This window comes from Rhinatrema bivittatum, chromosome 6 (assembly GCF_901001135.1).
Source record: "Rhinatrema bivittatum chromosome 6, aRhiBiv1.1, whole genome shotgun sequence".
Taxonomy (NCBI): domain Eukaryota; kingdom Metazoa; phylum Chordata; class Amphibia; order Gymnophiona; family Rhinatrematidae; genus Rhinatrema; species Rhinatrema bivittatum.
The window spans coordinates 160,934,365-160,957,760 of NC_042620.1; the positions used below are offsets into that span (position 1 = coordinate 160,934,365).

General features: G+C 43.7%; 1 protein-coding gene across 4 annotated transcripts in view; it reads right to left on the reverse strand.

The window, feature by feature from the left end:
• Nucleotides 1-23,396, reverse strand: part of GLS (glutaminase) — a 251,083-nt gene that overhangs the window by 93,334 nt on the left and 134,353 nt on the right. For all 4 annotated transcript variants that reach the window (XM_029606093.1, XM_029606092.1, XM_029606095.1 and 1 more), the window contains exons 10-13: nucleotides 20,265-20,332; nucleotides 19,355-19,404; nucleotides 10,913-11,089; nucleotides 8,796-8,927 (exon numbers count right to left, since the gene is read on the reverse strand). In XM_029606093.1, the coding sequence (XP_029461953.1) occupies nucleotides 8,796-8,927; nucleotides 10,913-11,089; nucleotides 19,355-19,404; nucleotides 20,265-20,332 (427 nt within the window). The remainder of the gene's footprint in view (nucleotides 1-8,795; nucleotides 8,928-10,912; nucleotides 11,090-19,354; nucleotides 19,405-20,264; nucleotides 20,333-23,396) is intronic.

A 23,396-nucleotide genomic window follows, 5' to 3' on the forward strand; every position in this document is an offset into this window, starting at 1 on the left:
AAAAAAATAAATGGCTTAACAGAAAAGGGCAGTCCATTGCTCCTACCATGTGACAGGCTGGCCAATGGCACTGATAGCCTGTCACATGGAAAGGGCAAAGGGCCATCGGCGCCATTTTGATTACTGGCAGCCGACGGCCCGAGAGCAGGAGATCGCTCCTGGGACCCCCGCTGGACCACCAGGCAATTTCTGCAAGCTTTTTTTTTTTTTGGGGGGGGGGGGTGCAGTGAAGTAAAATTGAAGGGTTGGGGTGGATTTGGGGTTTTTACAACCCCTCGTCTGCCCCCCCGGGATTCGGATCCCCCCCCCAGGGACTTTTGGTAAGTCTTTGGGGGGGGGGGGGGGGATGAAGTAAATTTGAAGGGTTGGGGTGGGTTTGGGTTTTTTCTTTTTTTTACAACCCTGTTGTAATTAATTAAATTTGAAGGGTTGGAGCAGGTTTCGGTGTTGCTTTGGGGGGGGGCAGCCGAAATAAAATCGGCCTGGTCGGCCATATGATACCTAGTACCGTGTTTTCCCGAAAATAAGACATCCCTGAAAATAAGCCCTAGCCATTTTTTTGGGAGATAAAAAAAGAATATAAGACCTATCTTATTATCGGAGAAACACGGTAACTGTTGATCGAGACAGTAGTGGAATATGAAAGTATGAATCGATGACCACTTTGCTGCTCTACAAATATCTTGAATTGGGACGTTATACAGGTGCGCTAATGAAGTCGCTATAGCCCCGACCTGTTGTGCTTTAATCACATTGCTGAGCACCATCGAGTATGATGCGTAACAGAATTGAATGCACTGAGTTATCCAATTGGATAGTGTTCTTTTCATTACTGCTTTCCTCCGGGTTGTTTGGATTAAGGAGATGAAAAGTTGGGACATGTGTGTCAAACTGCTTGAGTTCTTCTCTTGCAATATGCCAGGGCCCTTTTACAGTCCAACATGTGAAGTGCCTTCTCCCTTCTATTCACATGTGGTTTAGGGAAGAAAGTAGGCAATGAAATTGTTTAAGTAGAATGATACAACCACCTTAGGTAAGGAAAGTCGGGTGTGTACACAGTAAGACCTTGTCATGGTGGAAGTATGGGTAATAGATCACCAGGGCTTGAAGTTTACTCACTCACCTAAGCTGATGTGACTGTGACTAGGAAAAGTACTTTCCATCTTAGGTGTTTTAAGGAAGTGAATTCAAAAGGCTCAAAGCAAGGGCCCATTGGGCTTTCCAAGATGTTTATATCCATGGAATAGGCGGTTTCCGTACTGGTGGGTGAATAAGCAGTAGACCCCTCAAAAAGTGTGAAATCAGGGGATGTGAAGAAATTGAGGTGTTTTCTCCTGTGGTATGATAAGCTGCTATCGTGCTTAGGTGTACACATTTGGATGTCACTGCTAAACCAGAGGTGGAAAGTGAGTGCAAGTACTGAAGTTAGCATTCTGGGGAGCATGTGAAAGGGTCAACTGCCCGTTCAAAACACCAATCAGAATATCTTTTCCACTTGAAAGCATAATTCCTCCTGGTGGAAGGCTTTCTAGATGCTATTAAAATATCAGTAATGTGAGATGAGAGTCTGAAATGTCTTAGGACCTCCTGCTCAATCTCCATGCTGTCAGCTGAAGGGAGGAATGCACTGGGTGAATGAGCATCCTGCTCTCCTGTGTTAGTAACTGTGTTCTGTCCCCCCAGGAATATTGGAAGATGGCTGGAAAGTTGTACTAGATAGGCATACCATGGCTGCCTTGGTCATGCTGGAGCAATAAGTATATCTGCCTTGTCTGATATACATTTCTGTATCGTTTGGGATATTAGTGGAATTGGAGGCCCGTTGACCAAGGGATGAAAAATGTGTCTTGAGATATTCTCTGTTTGCTGGGAACAATTGAGCAATAGGTGTTCGGTTTTGTGTTGTGCTCAGATACAAATAGCTCTATGCATGGAGTTCCCTAGCGGTTCAAAAGATCCTCCACTACACCTTGGTCTAGGGACCATTCATGTGGGTGGAATATTCTGCTGAGACTGTCTGCTTTGTATTCGCCAGTCCTGGTAGACAGGATGCTTGTAGAATTGTCCCATTTTTCTCTGCCCATTCCTAAATCTGCACTGTTTCTTTGCACAAAATCCTGGAACCTGACCCTCCTTTGTTTATATAAAACATGGCTACTTGGTTGTCAGTGTGGATCATTAGAAACATCTCCTGCAGTGTTGGAGCAAATGTATGATTTGAATTATTTCTCTCAATTACAATAGGTTTATTTGGAACTGGCTTTCTTCTGGGATCCATAGGCTCTGTGTTTTCAAATGAAGAAGATGGGCTCCCCAACCTTTTGTTGAAGCATCAGTCATGAATATTAACTGGTGAGTGGAATTCCTGAATAACACCCCTCTTGTCAATACTGAAGGCTTTAGCAACCAGGATATGACCCTTTTCATTGAAGCTGTAACACGAATCCTCTGTCATGAGCTGACTGCGCTGATTCCATTGTGACTTTAAACCTCACTGTAATTGCCTCATGTGAATACAGGTGCGAGGGACCATATGTTTTGCTGCTGCCATATGTCCCAGTAAGACTAGAACTCTGCGTACTGTTGTGTGTCTGTCACTGTAGAAGTAGGCACAGAGTACGCAGTGTCTGAGCCCTGTCATTGTGCAGGAACTCCCTGCATAATGGCATGTGAATCTTTGCTCCATGAACTAAAAAATCTGTCAAGGTAGGATTTTTCGTAATTTATGATAAATCCCAGTCCTTCCAGACATTGAATTGTCTGTATCAAATGATACGTAGAATTTGCAGATTTGCAGAGACAATGAGCCAGTTGTTGAGATACAGGAAAATCCCGATTCCCTTTTCCTGTAAATGAGCCACTACCAGAGATAGACATTTTGTGAAGACTCTCAGGGCAGAAGAGAGTCCAAAGGGGAGGACCTTTTACTGGTAATGTTTCCTCATTTGGAAACAAAGGTAACGCCAAAACAAACTGTGGATGGGAATATGAGTATATGCATCTTTCAGGTCCAGAAAACACATCCAATCATTGGGTTGAAGAAATGGCAGGACTGATTTCAGGAAATCATCTTGAACTTTTGTCTCTTGCTAAACTTGAGAGAAAACAGGTCCAAAATTGGGTGGAGACCTCTCGTATTTTTGGGGATGAGGAAGTATTGGGAATAGTAGCCCTTGTTGATCTGAGAAAGTGAACAGTGTGGACCACTTATTGACATATTAGAGTCTGCGCTTCCTGCTGTAACAAAGGAATTTGGAAAAGGCCTCTTGTGGGTGCTGTACACGAGGCATCAATGGGAGCTGAGTGAAATCCAGCTTGTACCCATGGGAAATTATACTGAGAACCAATGATCTGTTGTGATCTTGAAACAGGCTTGGTGAAAAAGTTATCCTGCCCCCAACAGGCGATGGGTGTTGTGCCTGATCCAACCCTGCTGTTGCTTATGGGGTTGAATTTGTTGTGCTTTTTGGGCTCTCAGACCTCTGTCAGTTCCTTTGATAGGCAGGCAGTCTATACAGATGGTATTGCCTGTTCGGTTTGCGCTGGTAGAAGCTCATTTTGTATGGGGAATAATACCTCCTGGTAGCAGATTGGTATCTGCAGGTGAGGTTGACTGTACTGCCATGTTTTGCTCTTTTGAGAGTTTCTCTCAGCTTCGCTTCAAATAGGTTGTCTCCTTTACAAGACAAGTTAGCTAGCTTATTTATTTATTTAAAAACTTTTCTATACCATTGCTAAGTTAAGTACCATCGCAACGGTTTACATGTAGGCACATATTTAATGAGGGTAAAAGCGTACTATAGTACATTCTAACAGGTACCGTTAAAGGTTCAGTTACAATATATCATTAGACAGACATTTCGCGAAGTAGTTCAAGACCAGTTGTACCAAGGTACTTACACGGGTGGTTTTATCACACATAGTATTATAGTTATGTTTGTTGTGGTGTAGAGTTCATAGATTAATCTATTGTAAAGTGTCTGTGCCTTAGCTTATCATGGACATTCTCATGAATTGCATTGGAGCACAGCCAAGCTATACGTCTGGCCACAATGGAAGCTGCCAAGGTCCAAGCCAACATATTGATGACTTCATTGACAGTTCTCAGGAGATGACAAACCTTCCTGTAGGTCCATTAACAACTGTGATGTTCCTTGATCTCCATATCCCTAGTGACAAAGGGCTTCAAGTTTTGGATGTACTCATATAGATATTACACAATTTAAAATTGTTGGATACATGCATTTAGCATGGAACCTTGGAATATCTTGCGACCAAACTCATCCAACACCTTGCTGTCATTACCGGGGGGGTGTACTGGCACGTAACCTTATCTTTTTTGCTTTTTTCATAGCTGATTAGATTACCACGGAGGCATATGGAATCTGAACCATATCATAATGTGTGGACTTGCGCATCCTGAATTTAATACCTAACTTCCTGGATGCCATGAGCATGGTATAAGGGGACTCCCGCGCTTTATTCATGACAGAAATCTGGCAGCATATGTGAGGGTAGAGCCATTTGTTCTGATGGGACCTCTACATTTTTTTTAAATGCCTATCATCTACACTCTAGGATCAGGGATCTTGCAAGTCTCCACTTTCAGAAACTGAATACGCAAGGTCTTCAAAGCAGTGGGTCTGAAGGGATTCCCATGGAGCTCCCCGGCAAAGATGGTGATTCCAAAGGCTGGTCGTTCAGCTCAGTGGAAAAATGCAGGCTCCTGAGCGGCTTTGGGCTGACCCCTTCATTTCTAGGAGATGGAGGATATTCTGATGGAGGTGAACGATCCCCTTCAGATGATTCAAGAGTGATGAGGTCGAGAAAGCTGTTCTGAAGGGAGATTTGCAAAAAAAAAAAAAAAAAAAAGACTTCATGATGGAGGTGATCCAAGATATTGTTTCTGAAGCAGAGGTAGCAAGAGCAGTTTTATGGATACCTCTGTTGTGTAATGTTTTAACTCCAGGCAGGTTTAATGAAGAGTGAGATCTGGAACCCTGAGATAACTGGGATCTGGAAACCCTACCCCCCCCCCTGGTGGGGGTAGTGCTGCCAAAAGAATATTCATGCCCAGGACTATTTCTGGGTGCTGGAGGCTCTTTCACCGGAAGTCTGTGTCTACTCTGTAAGAGGTTCCTGCAGAGAAGGGAACGATGATGTTTATGTTTGCTAAAAGAGAAGTCACAAATCGAGTGGTCTGAATCTGGAGAAGGGGAAGACAATATGAATTGGAGATAACTCTTCCATTTCTAGGTCTAACAGATGAAGAGCCCTAGGTGATGATAGCTTATCTTCTCTATGGGGGAATGACTTCGGTGATTGCACCACTTCCTCTCCCCTTGAGAATGTACTTGGACAAAGCCTTGAGGTGCATCTGTGTTAGTTTTGGACTTCCCACCTATGATGTCGCATCTATTTTATGGAACGATTTTGTCTGATGCCCTATGTACGTCAGTTGCCACAATGTTTTGTTCAGCATCGAGCGATACGTGGAAAGTTTGATTTGCGTCAATCTAAGTCCTTTTGTGCAGAGGGGTCCAACACTTTCACCTGTGTAGACTTCTTTGACATCTTGATCTGAGTTGATCCTAACTCCATCTTTTGCTTCGAGCAGGCCAACGCATTTATCTGTGTAGACTTCTCAGACATCTTAACTTGCGTTGATGGTCTTTGCATTATTGTGCGTCAGTCGGCCTGTCACTTTCACATGCGTCGATCTTTCCCACACAAGTAGTCTGCGATTGGCATGACGGCTTAGCCTGTGTTGACTACTCAGATGTCTTTTCATGCGTCAATAGATCCGGCGTCTTTATATCTGACTTTTCTGAGGCGGGTTTTGCCGTTTTTAATGGCGGTAGCACACTTTTACCCCTTTGGCTACTTGGCGTCTCAGAATCTCACAGACGGCAACAGTCTTATGCAAAGTAGTTAAATCTCAAGCGAATTGCGATGAATTGCAGGACCACCTTGCGAGACTGGAAGATTGGGCTTCCAAATGGTGGATGAAATTTAAAATGGACAAGTGCAAAGTGATGCATACAGGGAAAAATTACCCTTGCTGTAGTTACACAATGTTAGGTTCTATCTTAGGCGTTACCACCCAGGAAAGAGATCTAGGCATCATAGTGGATAATACATTGAAATTGTTGGCTCAGTGTGCTGTAGCAATCAAAAAAGCAAACAATGTTAGGAATTATTGGGAAGGGAATGGCAAATAAAACAGAAGATGTCATAATGCTCCATGGTGAGACCACACCTTGAATACTGTGTGCAATTCTGGTCAACGCATCTCAAACAGGATATAGCTGCACTAGAGAAAGTGCAGAGAAGGGCGACCAAAATGATAAGGGGCATGGAATTGCTGCCCTATGAGGAAAAGCTAAAGAAGTTAGGGATGTTCAGTTTGGAGATGAGACAACTGAGGGGGGGATATGATAGAAGTCTACAAAATCATGAAAGGACTTGAACAACTTAATGTAAATCGGTTATTTACTCTCTCAGATAATAGAAGGACCAGGGGGCACACAATGAAGTTAGCAAGTAGCTCATTTAAAACAAATCGAACAAAGTTCTTTTTCACTCAGCTCATAGTTAATTTCTGGAACTCAATGCTAGAGAATGTGGTTACAGCAGTTAATGTAACTGGGTTTAAAAAAGGTTTGGATAAGCTCCTAGAGGAAAAATCCATAAACTGCTATTACGGAAATTAATAAGCTTGTGATTTACCTAATGGTTGGGTACTTGCCAGGTACCTATTACTTGGATTGGCCACTGTTGGAAACAGGATACTGGGCTTGATGGGCCCTTGGTCTGACACAGTATGGCATATCTTATGTTCTTATGATGGAACTTCAAGCCTGGTGACAATTGCCTGGATCTGCCCTCATGCAGTGTAGATGGGGTGTAGGATCTTGAAGACTGTTCACAGAGCTTTAGGATCTTCACAGCTCTCTGGCACTGGGGGACATCCTTCCACACTCCTTGCAGGCTGCTTGATCATGTTCGGGACCAAGGCAAAATAGCAATAATTGTGCCCTGTCCCAGACATGAGTTGTCCACACTGGCAGTACTTAAAACCAGGGGATTTAGGCATTGTAGCACTTAAAAATGCTGTTAGTCCAAAAAAGTTTGAAAAAACAATGTTCTGAGGAGAAAAAATAAGACTTGAAGCTGCACATCCATGCAGAACATGGAAAAAAACGGAACCTAGGAGACTCACAAGAGATGCGAAAGAAGAGCTGCAGTGTCACACAGGAGGAAAATATAAGCTCTGCCCCATGATGCGCGGATGATGTCACCCAGACAGCATGGCTAAATAAGCCTGCTTATCAATGGAAAATTGCATCTATAGGAATAGTATAATAATGCCCCCAGTATATCTGAAATATTGCACTAGATACAAACAATACAGCTGCCTGTTATTCAAACACCACTTACTTCAAGTTACAGTCCCAATCTTCAATAGAATTAAAAAATGAATACATTTGCAAAAAGAACTGGAAAAAAAAAAAGATACTGCCCTATTTTTATTTATTTATTTATTTAACAATTTTTATATACCGGCATTCGTAGGACACATCATGTCGGTTCACAATTAACTGAGAAAGGAAATTACAATGAACGAGGATAGAGAGAGTCAACGATATTACAATGAACTAGGAACAAGGATAGAGAGAGTCAACGAGCAGGGATACAACTTTGTAAAACGAACTGGATGAAGATTATCCATGTTAGGAATAGGTATGCATCAGGATGTTAAGGATGCATGTACACTTAAGAACTTAACATATGAACTTATTTACAATATTAATATTAAATGCAGGGGCAGGGAGAAGGGGAGAGGGGGAGCGAGGAGGGGAAAGGAGAGGAGGGGGTAGGGGTATAGGAGAACGTTAAGGCAATGGCTCTTTCAAGGAAAGGCTGTTTGTAGGAAGAGAGGGGAGGGGTAGGGGAGAGGCAGCAGGGTGCTGGGGAAGGGTGGGGGGAGGGAGCAGGGGGGGGAGGGAGCAGGGAGGGAGCTGGGAAGGTGAGGGAGTTAGAATGGTAAGGGAGAAGGGGGGAGCTGGGAAGGTAAGGGAGCAGGGGGAGTTGGGATGGCGAAGGGGAGGTTGAGGAGGGGGTGTGTAGGCTGAGCGGGAGCTGAGTAATTTCGAGACATGACAATGACTAGGATTGGGAGGAGTTGGGGTATGCCTGTAAAGAGCCATGTCTTGATTCCTTTTTTGAAATGGCTCAGGGATGGTTCTAGGCGGAGTTTAGCAGGAAGGGAGTTCCAGAGGGTAGGACCCGCAATGGAGAAGGCTCTGTCCCGGGTAGTGGTAAGGTGCCCAATTTTGAGTGAAGGGGTTTGAAGGGTGCCAGCGAGGGTGTTTCTGGTGGGGCGATTAGTTTGACGGAAATGTGGCATATCCTCAAGCCAGGGGGAGTTGTTTTTGTATAATGTGTTATGGAGGATAGTAAGTGTTTTGTATTGGGAACGGTAGGAAATGGGGAGCCAGTAGTATGGGAGTGATGTGGTCAGTTTTCCTGGTGTTTGTTAACACCAGGAAAACTGACCTGGTGTATGGGAGTATGGGAGTGATATGGTCAGTTTTCCTGGTGTTTGTTAAGATTCTAGCCATAGCATTTTGGAGGATTTGGAGGGGTTTAATAGTGGAGGCTGGGAGACCTATGAGAAGGGAGTTGCAATAGTCGATTTTAGATAGTATCATGCACACAATTATTACTGCAAAAGATTACACTGCTTTATTACATACATTTTTTCCAGTTTTGATCAAATAAACTTTACTTACTTGACAAAACTGAATACCCCTAACACTATTGCCCAACTTGTCCAATGGAGGAGACCAGCACATCAAGCCCATAACATTTGGAACCACCAAAAGAATGCCACCAGATACCCCAGACTTTGCTGGAAGCCCAACCTGCAAGAAATCAGAGAACACACTTATTGAAACTTCAGTAGCTTAAAACAAAAATCACACAAAATATTTGCAAATCAGCTTTATTCATGTATTAAGTTTCCATATTCTCTTTCATATAGCTTTACAATATCATAACATAAGACAACACAGGGCCAAATGCTTTCTCCCAACCCCACAGACAAAATAGGAAACCCCCCTGCTCAACAACCACCTGCAGTGGGGACTAAAAAAGTAAAAGCATTTTAAAATATTCCGTTTAAAAATGTGCTATTTTCTGCTTAGTGAATAAATTCTAATACCCAATAATGACAGCATTTCTATTGATGCTGGAATGATGTGCCCTAAGAATTCTTGGGGATCATATTCAGTAGGCCATTTAGTGGAGAAGTTACTTGGCCACAATTAGCCAGATAACTTGTTCTATATATTCAACAGGATAAACATCCTACTGAATATATTTGCCTATAGATATCTAGTTACATACATATATCTGGATAACATTTACCATAACCGGCCAATGTTTGAATATGGCCAGTTACACCTGAAGTTATCTGAGCTTGTGTGGCTGGATAACTAGCTATTCAACCAGATATCTTCAAAGATACCTGGTTAAGAAGCACTCCGTAAAAAAACTAAAACACAAAAAAGCCTCACAGTGGTGTCTCCCAGCCCGATTCCCAAACATCCACCACAAACATTCAAACCCACCCAATGGCGAGGACCTCCATCCCCTACAACCCCTTGATTTGTCTAAAAAACAGATTCCAGCACTGGCTGGACCTGGACCTCTCCATTAAATACAGCATCACCATGGTCTTCTCGGCCCCCAAACAACCCTCCCCCTACACCACCATCCTCCCCCCTCCCCCCAAAGCTTTCCCACTCCACCGGTATCTCAATCTCAGCACCCTTTTCATTGCCAGGATTACAGTTTAATGCGATTCTGGGCATTTCCAGTGCTACTCAGGTAATAACAATGGAAGCATACTCTATCAGTGTATGCTATGTGATCCCAGCAGTGAAAAGGGAGCTGTGATTGAAGGACTGGGTGGAAGAATAGAATGTGCATAGGGGGTTGTTTTTGGGAGCCAAGACGACCATAATTATGCTAGGGAAGGAGGGAGGGAGGGAGGTGGAAGGCTCAGCCGACGCAGAGATTTTTTTTGGGGGTTTTTTTTTACACAAATCAAGGGATTGTAGGGAGGTCCTGGCCAATGGATGAGTTTGAATGTTTGTGGTGAGGGGGTGGGAATTGAGCCAGGAGGCCCAGAACTTAAAAAAAAAAAAAATAAAAAATGTTTTAAGGTGCGCTACTTAATTGGAAATCTTTGAAGGTATTTGGTTAAGAAGCTAATTATTTAGCAGCACAAGTCTGGATAACTTTTCAGGCCTGCTTCAAAACAAGTCTAAAGTTATCCTGATAAGATAGCTAGATATATCTATCTAAAATTCAGCCAAGTTAGCTGGATAACTAAACACCTCCTGGTATGCTTCTTTTTTTAATTTTTTTGAAACTAAATTATACCTGGATGACTTAAGCCAGCTATAATTTAGCTAGATAAGTGGCTGAATATGGACAAACTTGCCTTTTAGACAGATAACTTAAGAGTTACCTGTCCAAATGGCTTTTGAATATTGATTTTAAATTTAGAAATGCTTAAGACGGTGGTTTCTTCTGTTCTAAATGTTGCACATGCCTCCTAAAATGTATACAGTGACAAGTACTATGATGCAACCCAACTATGTACAATGTATTAGAGTACATGTGTGTGATTATAATTATATATCTTACATATTCATACATTAGTATTCACAAGTATTCATGTTGCCAGTACTGATGCACTCTTTTAGCAACTTCGTTTTACTATTGAGTCCTGAAGACCTTGAAGTGCAAGTGTTGTGAATCAACAACATTCCACAACATTCTCTTAAAACCAGTTTACATTAACCCTGTTCCAGACAATTAATGCCTGAAAGTTACTTACGTGAAAAGCAAACTGTCCTGAAAAGTCATACATGCCACAGGAATGCATTAAGCTCAAAGTGTTTCTGACAGCTTCAGGACTCAGTACTCTCTCGCCTGTGATTGGGCAGAACCCACCATTAGCCAATGTGGCTGCCATCACACTGGCCGATTCACAGGTCACTTCAATTGAACATAACTTTAAAGGGAAAGGAAAAATTCTTTTATTAGCAAGCATATGTAGCACGTATGTACTTACAAGAATATAGCAAAATTGCTTACCTTGTAATAGGTGTTATCCCAGGACAGCAGGATGTAGTCCTCACATATGGGTGACATCAGTAATGGAGCCCTATGTACGGAAAACTTCTGTAAAAGTTTCTATGAAACTTTTGACTGGCACCAGAGTGCCTACTGAGCATGCCATGATATTCCCTGCCACAGGGGTCTCCCTTTAGTCTTTGTTTGTAGCAAATAGCGTTAGCCAAAAATAAAATAATAAAACGTATCAGACCCAACTCCGCGGGGTGGCGGGTGGGTTTCGTGAGGACTACATCCTGCTGTCCTGGGATAACACCTATTACAAGGTAAGCAATTTTGCTTTATCCCAGGACAAGCAGGATGCTAGTCCTCACATATGAGTGATTAGCAAGCTAGAGGCTGAGTCATTTTGTGCTGAAGCAACAGTAAGGTATTGACGATGAAATGAATCAGCCGAAATCACAGCAGGTTGGATGTAGAAGGAGTTGGGATTAAACTGGGAACAAGTTCTTTAAGACGGATTGTCCATATGCTGAATCTTGTCTTCCTTCTTTGTCTAAACAGTAGTGAGCTGCAAAGGTATGAAGAGAACTCAATGTTGCTGCTTTGCAAATGTCCAGAATAGGCACCGAGCGAAGGTGTGCTACTGAGGTTGACATTGCTCTGATTGAATGTGCTTTTACTCGCCCTTGGAGAGTAAGGCCTGCTTTTTCATAACAAAATTGTATGCAATCTGCTAGCCAGTTTGACAGAGTATGTTTACCCACTGCTTTACCCGGTTTGTTTGGATCATAGGACACAAACAGCTGATTTGATTTTCTTTGGGCTGCAGTGCGGTTTAAATAGAAAGATAACGCACGTTTACAGTCCAAAGTGTGTAAGGCTCTCTCTCCCTGGTGAGAGTGAGGCCTAGGAAAGAATGTAGGTAAAACTATGGTTTGGTTTAAATGAAATTCCGTGACAACCTTAGGAAGGAATTTCGGATGTGTACGGAGGACTACTCTGTCATGAAGGAACTTCGTGAAGGGTTCGTAAGTTACTAGTGCCTGCAGTTCACTGACCCTTCTAGCTGATGTAATGGCTATGAGAAATACCGTTTTCCAAGTGAGGAATTTAAGGTCACAAGTATTTATGGGTTCAAAGGGAGAACGCATAAGTCTAGTTAGTACTACGTTCAGATCCCATTGTATGCTTGGGGAATGAACTGGAGGTTTAATGTGAGTTAGGCCTCTCATGAATTTACTGACGAGAGGCTGTGTGGAGACAGGTGCATCTTCCAGCTTGTTATGGTAAGCTGAGATTGCACTTAAGTGTACCCTTACAGATGACGTCTTAAGACCAGAGTCTGAGAGATGGTAAAGGTAATCTAGTAGTGATGGTAGTGGGCAAGTGAAAGGATCTAAATCTTTGTTAGTGCACCACAATGTAAACCGTTTCCATTTGTAGGAATAATTCTTTTCTAGTGGAAGTTTACGTGAAGCTATAAGTACTTGAGATATAGTGGTTGGAAGGTTGAGTGGTTGTAAGATCAAGCTTTCAACATCCATGCTGTCAGGGACAGGGATTGAGGTTGGGATGGCGCAACTGACCCTGTTCCTGAGTTATGAGATTGGGAGCTACTCCCAGGCGAATCGGATCCCTGACTGAGAGATCTAGCAGTGTGGGGAACCATACTTGTCGAGGCCAATATGGGGCTATGAGTATCATGGTCCCCTTGTCCTGTTGCAGCTTCACTAGTGTTTTGGTTATTAGCGGTATTGGTGGATACGCGTATAACAGGCCTGAATTCCAATGGCGGGCAAACGCGTCTCTTGGTAAGCTGTTCTGCTGCGAGAGGAGAGAGCAGTAATTGCTCACTTTGTAGTTCATATGGGACGCAAATAGATCTATTGATGGTTGACCCCAGCGTTGGAAGATCTTGGCTGCCAGGGTCGGGTCTAGAGACCACTCGTGTGGTTGGAAGTGACGACTGAGGCGATCCGCTACTGTGTTGTGGATGCCTGCTAGGTAGGTTGCCCGTAGTAGAATTGAGTGTGCTAGGGCCCAGTCCCATATTGGGCTGCTTCCTGACAAAGGAGGTACGAGCCCGTACCCCCCCTGCTTGTTGATGTACCACATGGCTACTGTGTTGTCCGTTTGGATCAGAACAGTCTTGTGTGAAAGGCAGTCCTTGAATGCATATAGAGCATAGCGTATAGCTCGAAGCTCCAGGAAATTTATCTGAAAAGAGGCTTCTTGCTTTGTCCACTTGCCCTGTGTTTTCAGATGAGCAATGTGCGCTCCCCATCCCAAGGTGGACGCATCTGTAGTTAAAGTCACTTGTGGGAACTGGCTGCTGGAAAGGTAGGCCCTTGAGCAAGTTGATCGGTGATGTCCACCAGAGAAGGGAAAACTTCAGATCTGGTGTTATCTGAATGTGAGTGGACAGTGGCTGAGTGGCTTGAATCCATTGAGATTTGAGTGTCCATTGCATTAGTCGCATGGTCAGTCTGGCCATGGGAGTGACGTGAACTGTTGAGGCCATGTGTCCGAGTAGGATGAGGCACTGATGAGCTGTGACTGTATATTGATTGCGAATAGAGTGTGCCAGGAGAACGAGCGTTTGAGCTCGGTCTTTCGGAAGAAAGGCCTTTGCTGTGATGGTGTTGAGATCTGCACCTATGAACTGCAACTGGTGAGATGGTGTGAGATGGGATTTGTCGTAATTGATGAGAAATCCCAAGGAGTGAAGCAATCTTATTGTGAGATGGAGAGAAGTGACAGCTCCGCTCTGTGTATGACTCTTGATGAGCCAATCGTCTAAGTAGGGGAACACATGCACTTTTTGCTTGTGAAGATGTGCCACCGCTACTGCTAGACATTTTGTGAATACTCGAGGTGCTGATGCAAGGCCGAATGGTAGCACCCTGTATTGGAAGTGTTGACCTTGTACCAGAAATCGCAGGGTACTGTCGATGAGGTGGAAAAAATGGGAATGTGAGCGTAAGCGTCTTGAAGATCCAGAGAGCAGAGCCAATCTCCTTTTTGAAGAAGAGGTAGCATGGTGCCTAAGGACACCATCCTGAATTTTTCCTTCTTTAAAAATTTGTTGAGATTTCTGATGGTCCAGGGATAGGACGTAGACCCCCGGTTTTCTTTGGAATGAGGAAATATCGGGAGTAGAATCCTGTGCCCCACTGAGGCCTGGGGAACTCTTTCGATGGCCCTGGCAGTCAGGAGGGTAGATAATCTGCTTGCAGGATTGTGTAATGATGAGACACTGTCCAAGACGGAATAGGGGGATTGTCTCTTGGCCACAGTGAGGAAGTCAAGTGGTACCCTTGAGATATGATTGAGAGTACCCATTGGTCTGTAGTGATGTGAGGTCCAAGTTTGAAGATGGTGAGCAACTCGGCCTCCGACCGGTACTTGTGGAATAAGGATTTTGGGAATGACTCATGCCCTCTGGTTGTACTTCAAAATCCGGAAGTGGACGCCGCAGGCGGAGGCTGCTGAGGCCTAATAGTTCTTTGGCGAGGGCTGAGACCGTTGAGCAGGCCTTTGTTGTCTGGGCCTGGCTACTGGTGGATAATACCGCCTAGGGCGGGTAATATGGCTTTCTTTGTTCCCTTCTTGGAGGCCTCCTTGAAGGTTGATGTACCTCTTGTGGCAGCTGAGAAAGCTGTTTGAGGGTTTCTGTGTGGTCTTTGATGGTGGCCAACGCCTCCTTGACCTTATCGCCAAAGAGGTTTTCCCCTAAAACAAGGCAGGTCCGCCAAGCGCTCCTGTACCTCTGGTCTCAGCTCTGAAGATTTGAGCCAGGCCCATCTTCTAGCTGTTATTCCGGATGCAGACAATCTGGATGCTGTCTCAAATGAATCATACGTGGCCCGAACCTCGTGTTTTCCTGCCTCTAGGCCTTTATGTACGAGGTTTTGAAATCCTTCCTGAAGATGGTCAGGTAACTGATGAGACAGGGATTCAACTTGTTTCCATAGGTCACGCTGGTATTGATTCATGAAAAAGCTGGTATGAATTTATCCTAGATACCAGCATAGCAGCTTGGAAGATCTTCCGGCCAAGATTGTCCAAGAACCTGTTATCCTTTCCAGGAGGTATGGAGGCGTGTTGCTTTAATCTTTTGGCTTTCTTTTGAGCCGACTCAACCACCACTGATTGGTGTGGTAGTTGAGTTTTTTGGAACACCGGGATGGGTTGCACTAGATAAGTGGCATCCGCCCGCTTATTAACAGCTGCCCACCGACCCAGGGTGTTCCCATATCCTGTACATAAGTTCTTGTAATACTTCGTGAACAGGAATAGCAAGAATTTCCTTGGGAGGATCCACGAATTGAAGCACCTCCAGGTTTTTTGCCTGCTGGTCTACTTCAGAAATGAGGGAGAAAGGAATTGTTTGAGACATTTCTTTAATAAAGTTGGAGAAAGACAGATCCTCCGGCGGTGACTTTCTTCTATCTTCTGGCGGAGAAGGCTCAGAAAGGAGATCTTCATCCGAGGGAGAATTCTTGGTCACCTATCATCCAGAGGTGGCTCCAACGGCCTAGTAGGCTTTAGCTGGAATTTCGGATAGTGGAGTCTGAGGTCTAAGGGGTGGCATGACACCCGAGGGACCTGGGTAATGGCTCTTGATTCTCATCTACATCTATAGGTTGTGGTAAAGATGAGAAGCAATGGATCAGTGAGTCAGCTTGTCCATTAATGGTTGAAAATGGATTCTTGAGAAGGCATCGACGGTGCCATCGGGGTCGATGGCCGTGGTGGAATCGATGGTAACCGGGGAATCGGCAGAGCTGGAACCGGTGGTTGCGGCATAGGTAGAACCGGTGGATGGAATCGGCGCCATCGAGGAGAGCGGGTGATTTCCTCGGCATCGGTATGAAGGTATCGGTGATGGGACCGGAGATCCTCCTATGACCGATGTCGATGGCAGAACCGGAGTGGAAGGCCGTGGCATCGCCTCGATAAAGGCATCCTTAACCGCTTGACGTAGTTGTAACTGTCAAGTTCCGCCCGCATGGATGATGTGAACAGAGCACCCATGGGGGGAGGCTGGTGGCGGCGATAGTAGCACAACCTCAGAGCCCTGAGGAGGTACGATTCCTTCCGCCGGAATCGTCGAGGGTTGGCCTGTTGGTGGCCTCAGAAGGCCTACTTTGGAGCCGGGCTTTCTTAATCGGTGTCCCGTCCTCCGCCGATGGCTCGCCGGGTATCGGGGCGGTGGTTGCTGTGTGCAGCCTGCGATGCCGATGGGCGATGTTTATCTTTTTCGCGCCCCTTTTTCGCTGCTCGATGTGGATTGCTCTAGGCGATGGAGAGGGGGAGGAGAATGGAGCGTCTCCTGATTCCTTTAGACTGACGTTTTTTTAGGACGACCTTCCTCATCGACCCAGCCGGAGAAGAGATTGTGTGGAAGTAGATGGAACAGTAACTAGCTGTATTTTAAACAATTGTTCCATCTTGTCGAGCCTAAGACGTCGACCTTTCGAGGGTCATCGTAGCGCAAAGTGGGACAATTTCTCACGTCATGGCCTTCTCCAAGGCAGCAGGACACAGTCCTGATGAGGGTCTGTGATCGACATATTTCTTGCGCATTTTGGACATTTTTTGAATCCTGTAGCCATTTTGTGGCCGGACAGCCGTTCGACAGCCTTGACTCAGGTACAAAAAATTTTATGAAAAACGGAACGGAACCGTGAATCAAACGAAAAAACGTTACCCCGATGTTCTATGAAGGGAGACCCTATGCGGCTAAGTTTTTCTAAGTTTCCCGTAAGGAAAATATTGTGGAGAATCCCACAGGACTCCTAAGATCCGCGAGGCTAACTGCTTCGCGGAAAAAAGAAGACTAAAGGGAGACCCCTGTGGCAGGGAATATCATGGCATGCTGGGCATGCTCAGTAGGCACTCTGGTGCCAGTCAAAAGTTTCATAGAAACTTTTACAGAAGTTTTCCGTACATAGGGCTCCATTACTGATGTCACCCATATGTGAGGACTAGCATCCTGCTTGTCCTGGGATAAACTAAAGTATCCTAAAGCTCAATTACTGAAGATAAGACTATAATTCAGCTTAAATACTTAACACTAATAAAATAATTCAAAACAGATGTATATGCTTACAAGGTAACCAACACAAGTGGATCCCTTAAGCTCAGTTTATATTAGTAGTCAATCATCAGGCTGCTAGCCAGCTGAATAAAAGTAGATGTAAATTGTTTGATAGTTATTGTGCATAATCTTTTATATGGACAATACTTGTGTTCCTTAAAAAAACAAAAAAAAAAAAAACACCTCCAATGGTATACACTTTCCAGATCGTTGTGATCTATAGGCTCCCATTTATTACAGATACCAACATTACAGTAACATACGAGTGCACAGTCTAGGACAAGGGCTTTCTTTGTTTGTTATTGCCTTGACAATATGGAAAAGAAACTAACAAAAATTTAGACAGTAGGTAAAGGTCTTGTTATTTACACTTGATTTTGTTTTAATTTTAAGTGTTGGTATATTGATAGCTTTATATATTTTTATAATCCGCATTGGACAGAATTTGGTTTGGAAGTGGTGGAGTTCTCTCCACCTAGCTTGTTGTTGCCCAGGTAGAGTGTCCATCAAGCTAGGTTGAGAGAACATTGCCCAAATCTCATCTTGGAGTGAGTTTCCTCACTCCAAAGGCCATCAAATCTTCACAAGAGACCACTGTTCTGTTCGTACATCTCATGTTGAATGTGAAAGTGGCCCCCAACCCCCTACACTCATACCTAATCCCCACCTCGAGTTACTAGGTGGGCCTCCCATAGGGATACAAATACCTGTCTAGGGAAGAGGCACTATAGCAAGGCGCTCTCTCTCTCTCTCCCTGAAACAGGCTGTCCGGAACATCGTGAACCGTGATACATACTGGCAATGTAGCCCAAATTGGGTTAATAGCACAACTTGTGCTAAGAGCGTGTTGCATAGCTGTTATCGCAATTTGCGATACACATGCTTATTAGCATAAGGGTAACACCCCTTTTTGGTATCGCATGCGATACCGTGCGATATTGGAAAATGAGGCCCTTAGTCAATGAACCGCTGCTTGAAACAAGGGTTTCCAAACATGAAATCCATGAGCATATCAAGTACTTGAGGGAGAACAGATTTCTATTGTAAAAGCAGAACTATAAGTTTTGTGCAAGTCTGACCAGTTTAAGATTAAAAGCCATTTAAACTTTTCAGGCCCAGTATAAATAAAATTAAGTAGCTAGGAAGTCGATTTCAAATGGTTTAGGCACCAAACTTTGGGAGTTAGACACCTAATTTGAACCCTTTGAAAACTGGAAGTGAGAGTCCCTAAATTTAGATACCATAAAAGTAGGAAAAGCTAGCTGGGGTCAGGTCAGATAAGTGTCTAACTTCCTCCACATCATAACACCCAATTTCTAATGCACCTGAATTTTGGCCAGCCAGCGTTCTCCCTCCCACCCATGTGATTGAAAATAAACTGGAGGGCTAATAGGCTCCCCAATTTAAAACTAAACCCTGGCCTGAATGTCGTTCCCCACCTTCCTCTTTCTAAGCACCCCACCCAAAACACAAGAGGAGCCAGGAGGATGACAATCTTACCTCATCTTGGCTCCATGTCCAACATTGGACATGAGGGGGGATGATAGGGGTTGGCCCTGCAATTCATTTATCAGGTGGACAGGGAGGGGCTCTGGGGAAGCAGTTGGCCCCACCATTCTTTTTCAATTGAGCGAGAGAGGGGGGACAAAGGGATTGTCAGCCTCATGAGTTAATTCTGCATTGGGTAGAGGAGAGGACATAAACAGGCTAGCACTTACTTTCAGCTAGCAGACTAAGTGTTAGGCACCCATAAGAGGAACAGCCAAATTCTAAGTGGCTAAGTATTAGCTGCTTTGATTAGGCCTAGCTGGCTAGATTTGGTTGAAAATCAGCTTAATTTGGGGACCAAATTTTGTACAGCTAAGTTAAGTGTATGATTGTACCAGAAATACCGGGTAAAGAAATAAAGAAATAAGTGTTCGGCCTCTTTCTGAAAACCAGTTTATATATGTTTTTCAAGTTATACAGCCATGGATGGGTGGTCAATTCAAGAGGCCTTATTAAAACAAAATTTTATGCCATATGGTGATTATTTAAGATATCCGAGGCTTTAAACAGCTTCCTAAAAAATGGTTAGAATTTCTATCATATTTTTACCTGGAAGTAGAAGTCTAAAATAGAAACCATGTCCGTGTGCTCTGAAAACACTACAAAGAAAACAGCCATTTCTATATAATTGCATATATTGTTTTTGATAATGGACTGCTACATCAAACAAAGTTAATATATAGAAATAGTGGATTCTCTCATGATTTAAGGCATTTATAGCACCAATTAGAATAACAAACATTTGTAAGTTTCTGATTAACAAACGAACTGGCTTAATTTTTTCCAAAGCATGCCTGGGCTCATACCAACTGTTGCTCTTCCATAATTACAGTGTTGTGCAAAAGATACATAAATAATAATTTCTTACATTTTATACCAACATGATCAGGACCAAGGCAAAGCAACCAGAAATTGAAACCTAGATCAACCATACTACTGTGTGAAAGATCTGGGTTTCAATTTCTGGTTTAAACTTTCATTTCCCAGGTTGGCCATGGCCAAAGATGTTGCGGAGGCAGTCTTCATAATAGATGGGGGAGAGAGGTTCAGCCATCTCTTAATAGACACCCCAGAAGCCAGATTTTGAGGTCCACATTAGCCAGTTCCAGAGGAAGCAATGAATTCTGGTTCCTGGGCAAGGACCCGTCACAAGTTACCCTTGACTCCTGATTGAAACTTTAAATTTGATTAAATACTGGAATAGAGCTACAAAGATATACTTATATGACTGATTTCTCTGAGGACAGCAATACATCCCTCTATCTGTGAAATTGCATATTGCTCTAATTTCTCCACTTTTCTATTTGCATTAATAAAATAGTTTTAATTTTTATTTATTTTTAACGTTGCCCATTATGGTGCTGTGCCCAGTTTCTCTTCTAGAATTTAAAACCCAAAACACCCCATTCAGACCATTTTCCAATCATATTAATAAAAAGGAATATTAAGATGGCAAAACCTTTTTCTCTTTTAAGTATGTATCCTATTGCAAAATTCCGATCTCCCGTTTCTCTTTCAGACTGGAACCTACAAGATAAGATTTACGTTGAGACTTTAGAATACATTGAAAAAATGCAACTTTCAAACTCTCTCCTAGATTCGCGAAAAAAAAAAAAAGGGGCAGGGGTGGTGATAGTGGGCAGCCGGCTGCATCGCAGCGGTGCGGTTTCACCTGCCATGGTGGGGCTGCACGCACACTATCTCCCCCATAGACGCCACAGGAAAAGGTGTAGTTATTTCCTGCGGTGCTACAGGGAGTATAACCCCCCCCAAACACCGCCCACACTCCTCCCCTTCCCCTAATTTAAATAATACCGCCGTGATACCGGCACATCACAAAATAATGAAGGATCCCTATTTGTTTTTATGACTGTCCAGTTAGCCCTAAATAACCATGAACACTTTCTGTAGAGAGCAGATAGGCATTTATAAAAAAAACAATTGAACTTGATGAATCTCTGGTCTTCTTTTCAAATCTAATCAGCTATGAACTCTCTACCATTATGCTGTCATTTGTTTGCTTAAATTTATGATAGACTGTACACAATAAATAAAATTGGATTTTGGATGCAGAAATCTTAACCTCTATGATTAAAAGCACATCCTCCTCCCTCATCGACACAGGCAAATCTATCAAGTGTGGGATGGGAAACTAAGTCCTGATATAATGGTTTCTAAACTGCAGTGACATTTGCTGTTGTAAAGAGATCGAGGCAGGCTGCTCACCAACAGCGCCAATAAACTGCCTGTAACAGACACTTCTACTTTAAGATTGACTACAAGGATCCAGATAGACAAGAAACCTGTTCACATTCAGAAGTAGATGACACTGATATACCAGTCAAAATATTTTTAGCACTTTGGAATAAAATTAAGTCTTAGCATTGGTGCGCTATATTAAGTCCTAATGCACCACTTTATAGTGCTGTATTAACAAGCGGCATCAATTACCTATTATTCATGGGTGATCTCAGAGCTCAGTAAAGACTTCACTGAATGTGTGGGAATTACCGCATGCGCACGCTGCCTCATAAGCCCCTTAGCCTCTTTGCCCAAGCTACCGCATGGACATGTTCCAGTCTCTCAATTTTTCTGTTTAAGGCCCTACTGCCCTTATTGCCTCAGTGTTTTCAATATTATATTCTGCCACTGCCCCTGTGGCCCTCAAACAAAACTTTTAAGTCTAAAAAGAGAAAAGGATTTTAAGCATCAAGTTAACACTTCTAGAGGAAACAAAGAGCACAGAGAAGCCTGCGATAAGAAGGTTTACAGGCATTGCATCTGTGGGTGCCAGATGTCCACTACAATACCCACTATGTCTGATAATACCACTTGCACTTAAAATTACAATGCAAGTGCTACAGTAGTGATTGGATGTCCCCCAAGGTACAACAGACTCGCACCTGAAAGATGGAGGCCCTAAGGAAGGTGCTGACAGGTAAAAGTCCCAAGCCTCGGCATGAAAACCTTGCAGCGGAGCTACTCCTCATTGAGAACGCAGAAAATCATCAGGCTCATGCGGCACTATGAAGCTGAGGCAGGGTTTTTCTACAAGCACAGGAAGGCTCCCCTCCATGGGGCACTGGCCTCCAGATCTTCCTCAGGTCAGGGATGAACACACTATAGAAGTTTGTAGCACTGGACAAAAGTGCTGAGAAGAGTGTTCAGGTGACAAGGGGGAATCCCCTTCAGTACCCTTTGGAGCTGAAAAAAAGGATACTGAAGGGTTCCATGGGAGTGGGGAGTGGACATAGCCTTAAGAATAGAGACTTCCTTTGATCATGATGTGGACGATCCCCATGGCACTGAGTCATTTGTTCCATCTGGATCCAGAGTCAGTCAACAGGGTGCTGTCTGTATCATCAACAGAGCCTTACATTCTAAGGTACAATCAAAAACACACAGTGCAGGAGACCAAGGCCTCACTAGTGGTGTTCGTGTGGTGCGCTTCAGTTACCCATGCCCGAAAGTCCTGCAACATTATCATGGCTACCAGTACACCTTCTATGGAGCAGAGAGAAAGCTACTGATGCAACCAATGCAGAGTGCTACAAGCTGGCTGCTAGTGGAGCAAGGATTGTAGCCATGGTAAGGGGTTGTTCTTTAGCTTTATTGGCAGCCCTGAGTAAGAATAAGCTGATCTGATTACTGAAGAAGTCTCTCCAAATTTAGCTCAGAAGGTCCCTCAAACAGTGGGAGCCCGGTTATCAGAAACCGCAAACAATTTCTTTGCCTCCTTAAGCCCTGAAGACCAAAGAGGGATATTAGAACTTCTGTCCAAGAGAGGACATTTTCTCTCATAGTGATTGTGGCTCACCAGCTTTTTGTGATGCAGTATTTGTACTGTGTCCAGAAGCTAAAACCCTTACGGAATTCTCAGACCCAAAGTAGGCAGACATCTGTTGAGCAGTATAGATGAGGTGTGTCTCATGTTCTTCCATGTCTTTACCGTTCAACAGACGTCTGCCTTTTTGGATCTGATAATTCCGTTAAGGGTTTTAGCTTTTGATACTGTGCCCAGGACTTTGGCTGCTTTTGTAGGAGCCTGAAGACTCACATAGTTACAGGCAAGTAGCTTCAGAGGATGTGCATGATTGTTTTGCAGTTATACTATGTCCACAGGACAACGTTTTTTCAGTGACAAAAGTTTAACAGAATAAAGAACATTAATTCATACTACAGTAATTATCAGCAATGGAGGACCAACCAGCTCTTGCCAGACAGCAGTACTTCCCTTTCGACAGGCGTCGCTTCCATTCTTTTCAACTTAATCTTCTCCCACTCTTCTGCAGCAACAGCTGCCTGCTCAATGTTGACGGAGGGAAAGGCATCAGGATAAAGGATTAGCAACAGACAGCCTAAGCTGGGCACTAGTTTCATGCCTGTCTCCCCAACTCCTTCAGTGAGGGGGTGGGGATATGAAGAAGAGTTCAATCATTCCTTCCAGAATGGATTCCGAAAACTGTGAAACAGCTACCACTTACACTTCTCATTCTTTTCTGATTCAACAGATTTCAATGTTCAACTCTGGCCCTTTTCTCAGTCTGCCCAACTGCAGCTGGAGTTGGAGCGTCTCCTCCTTCAGAAGGAA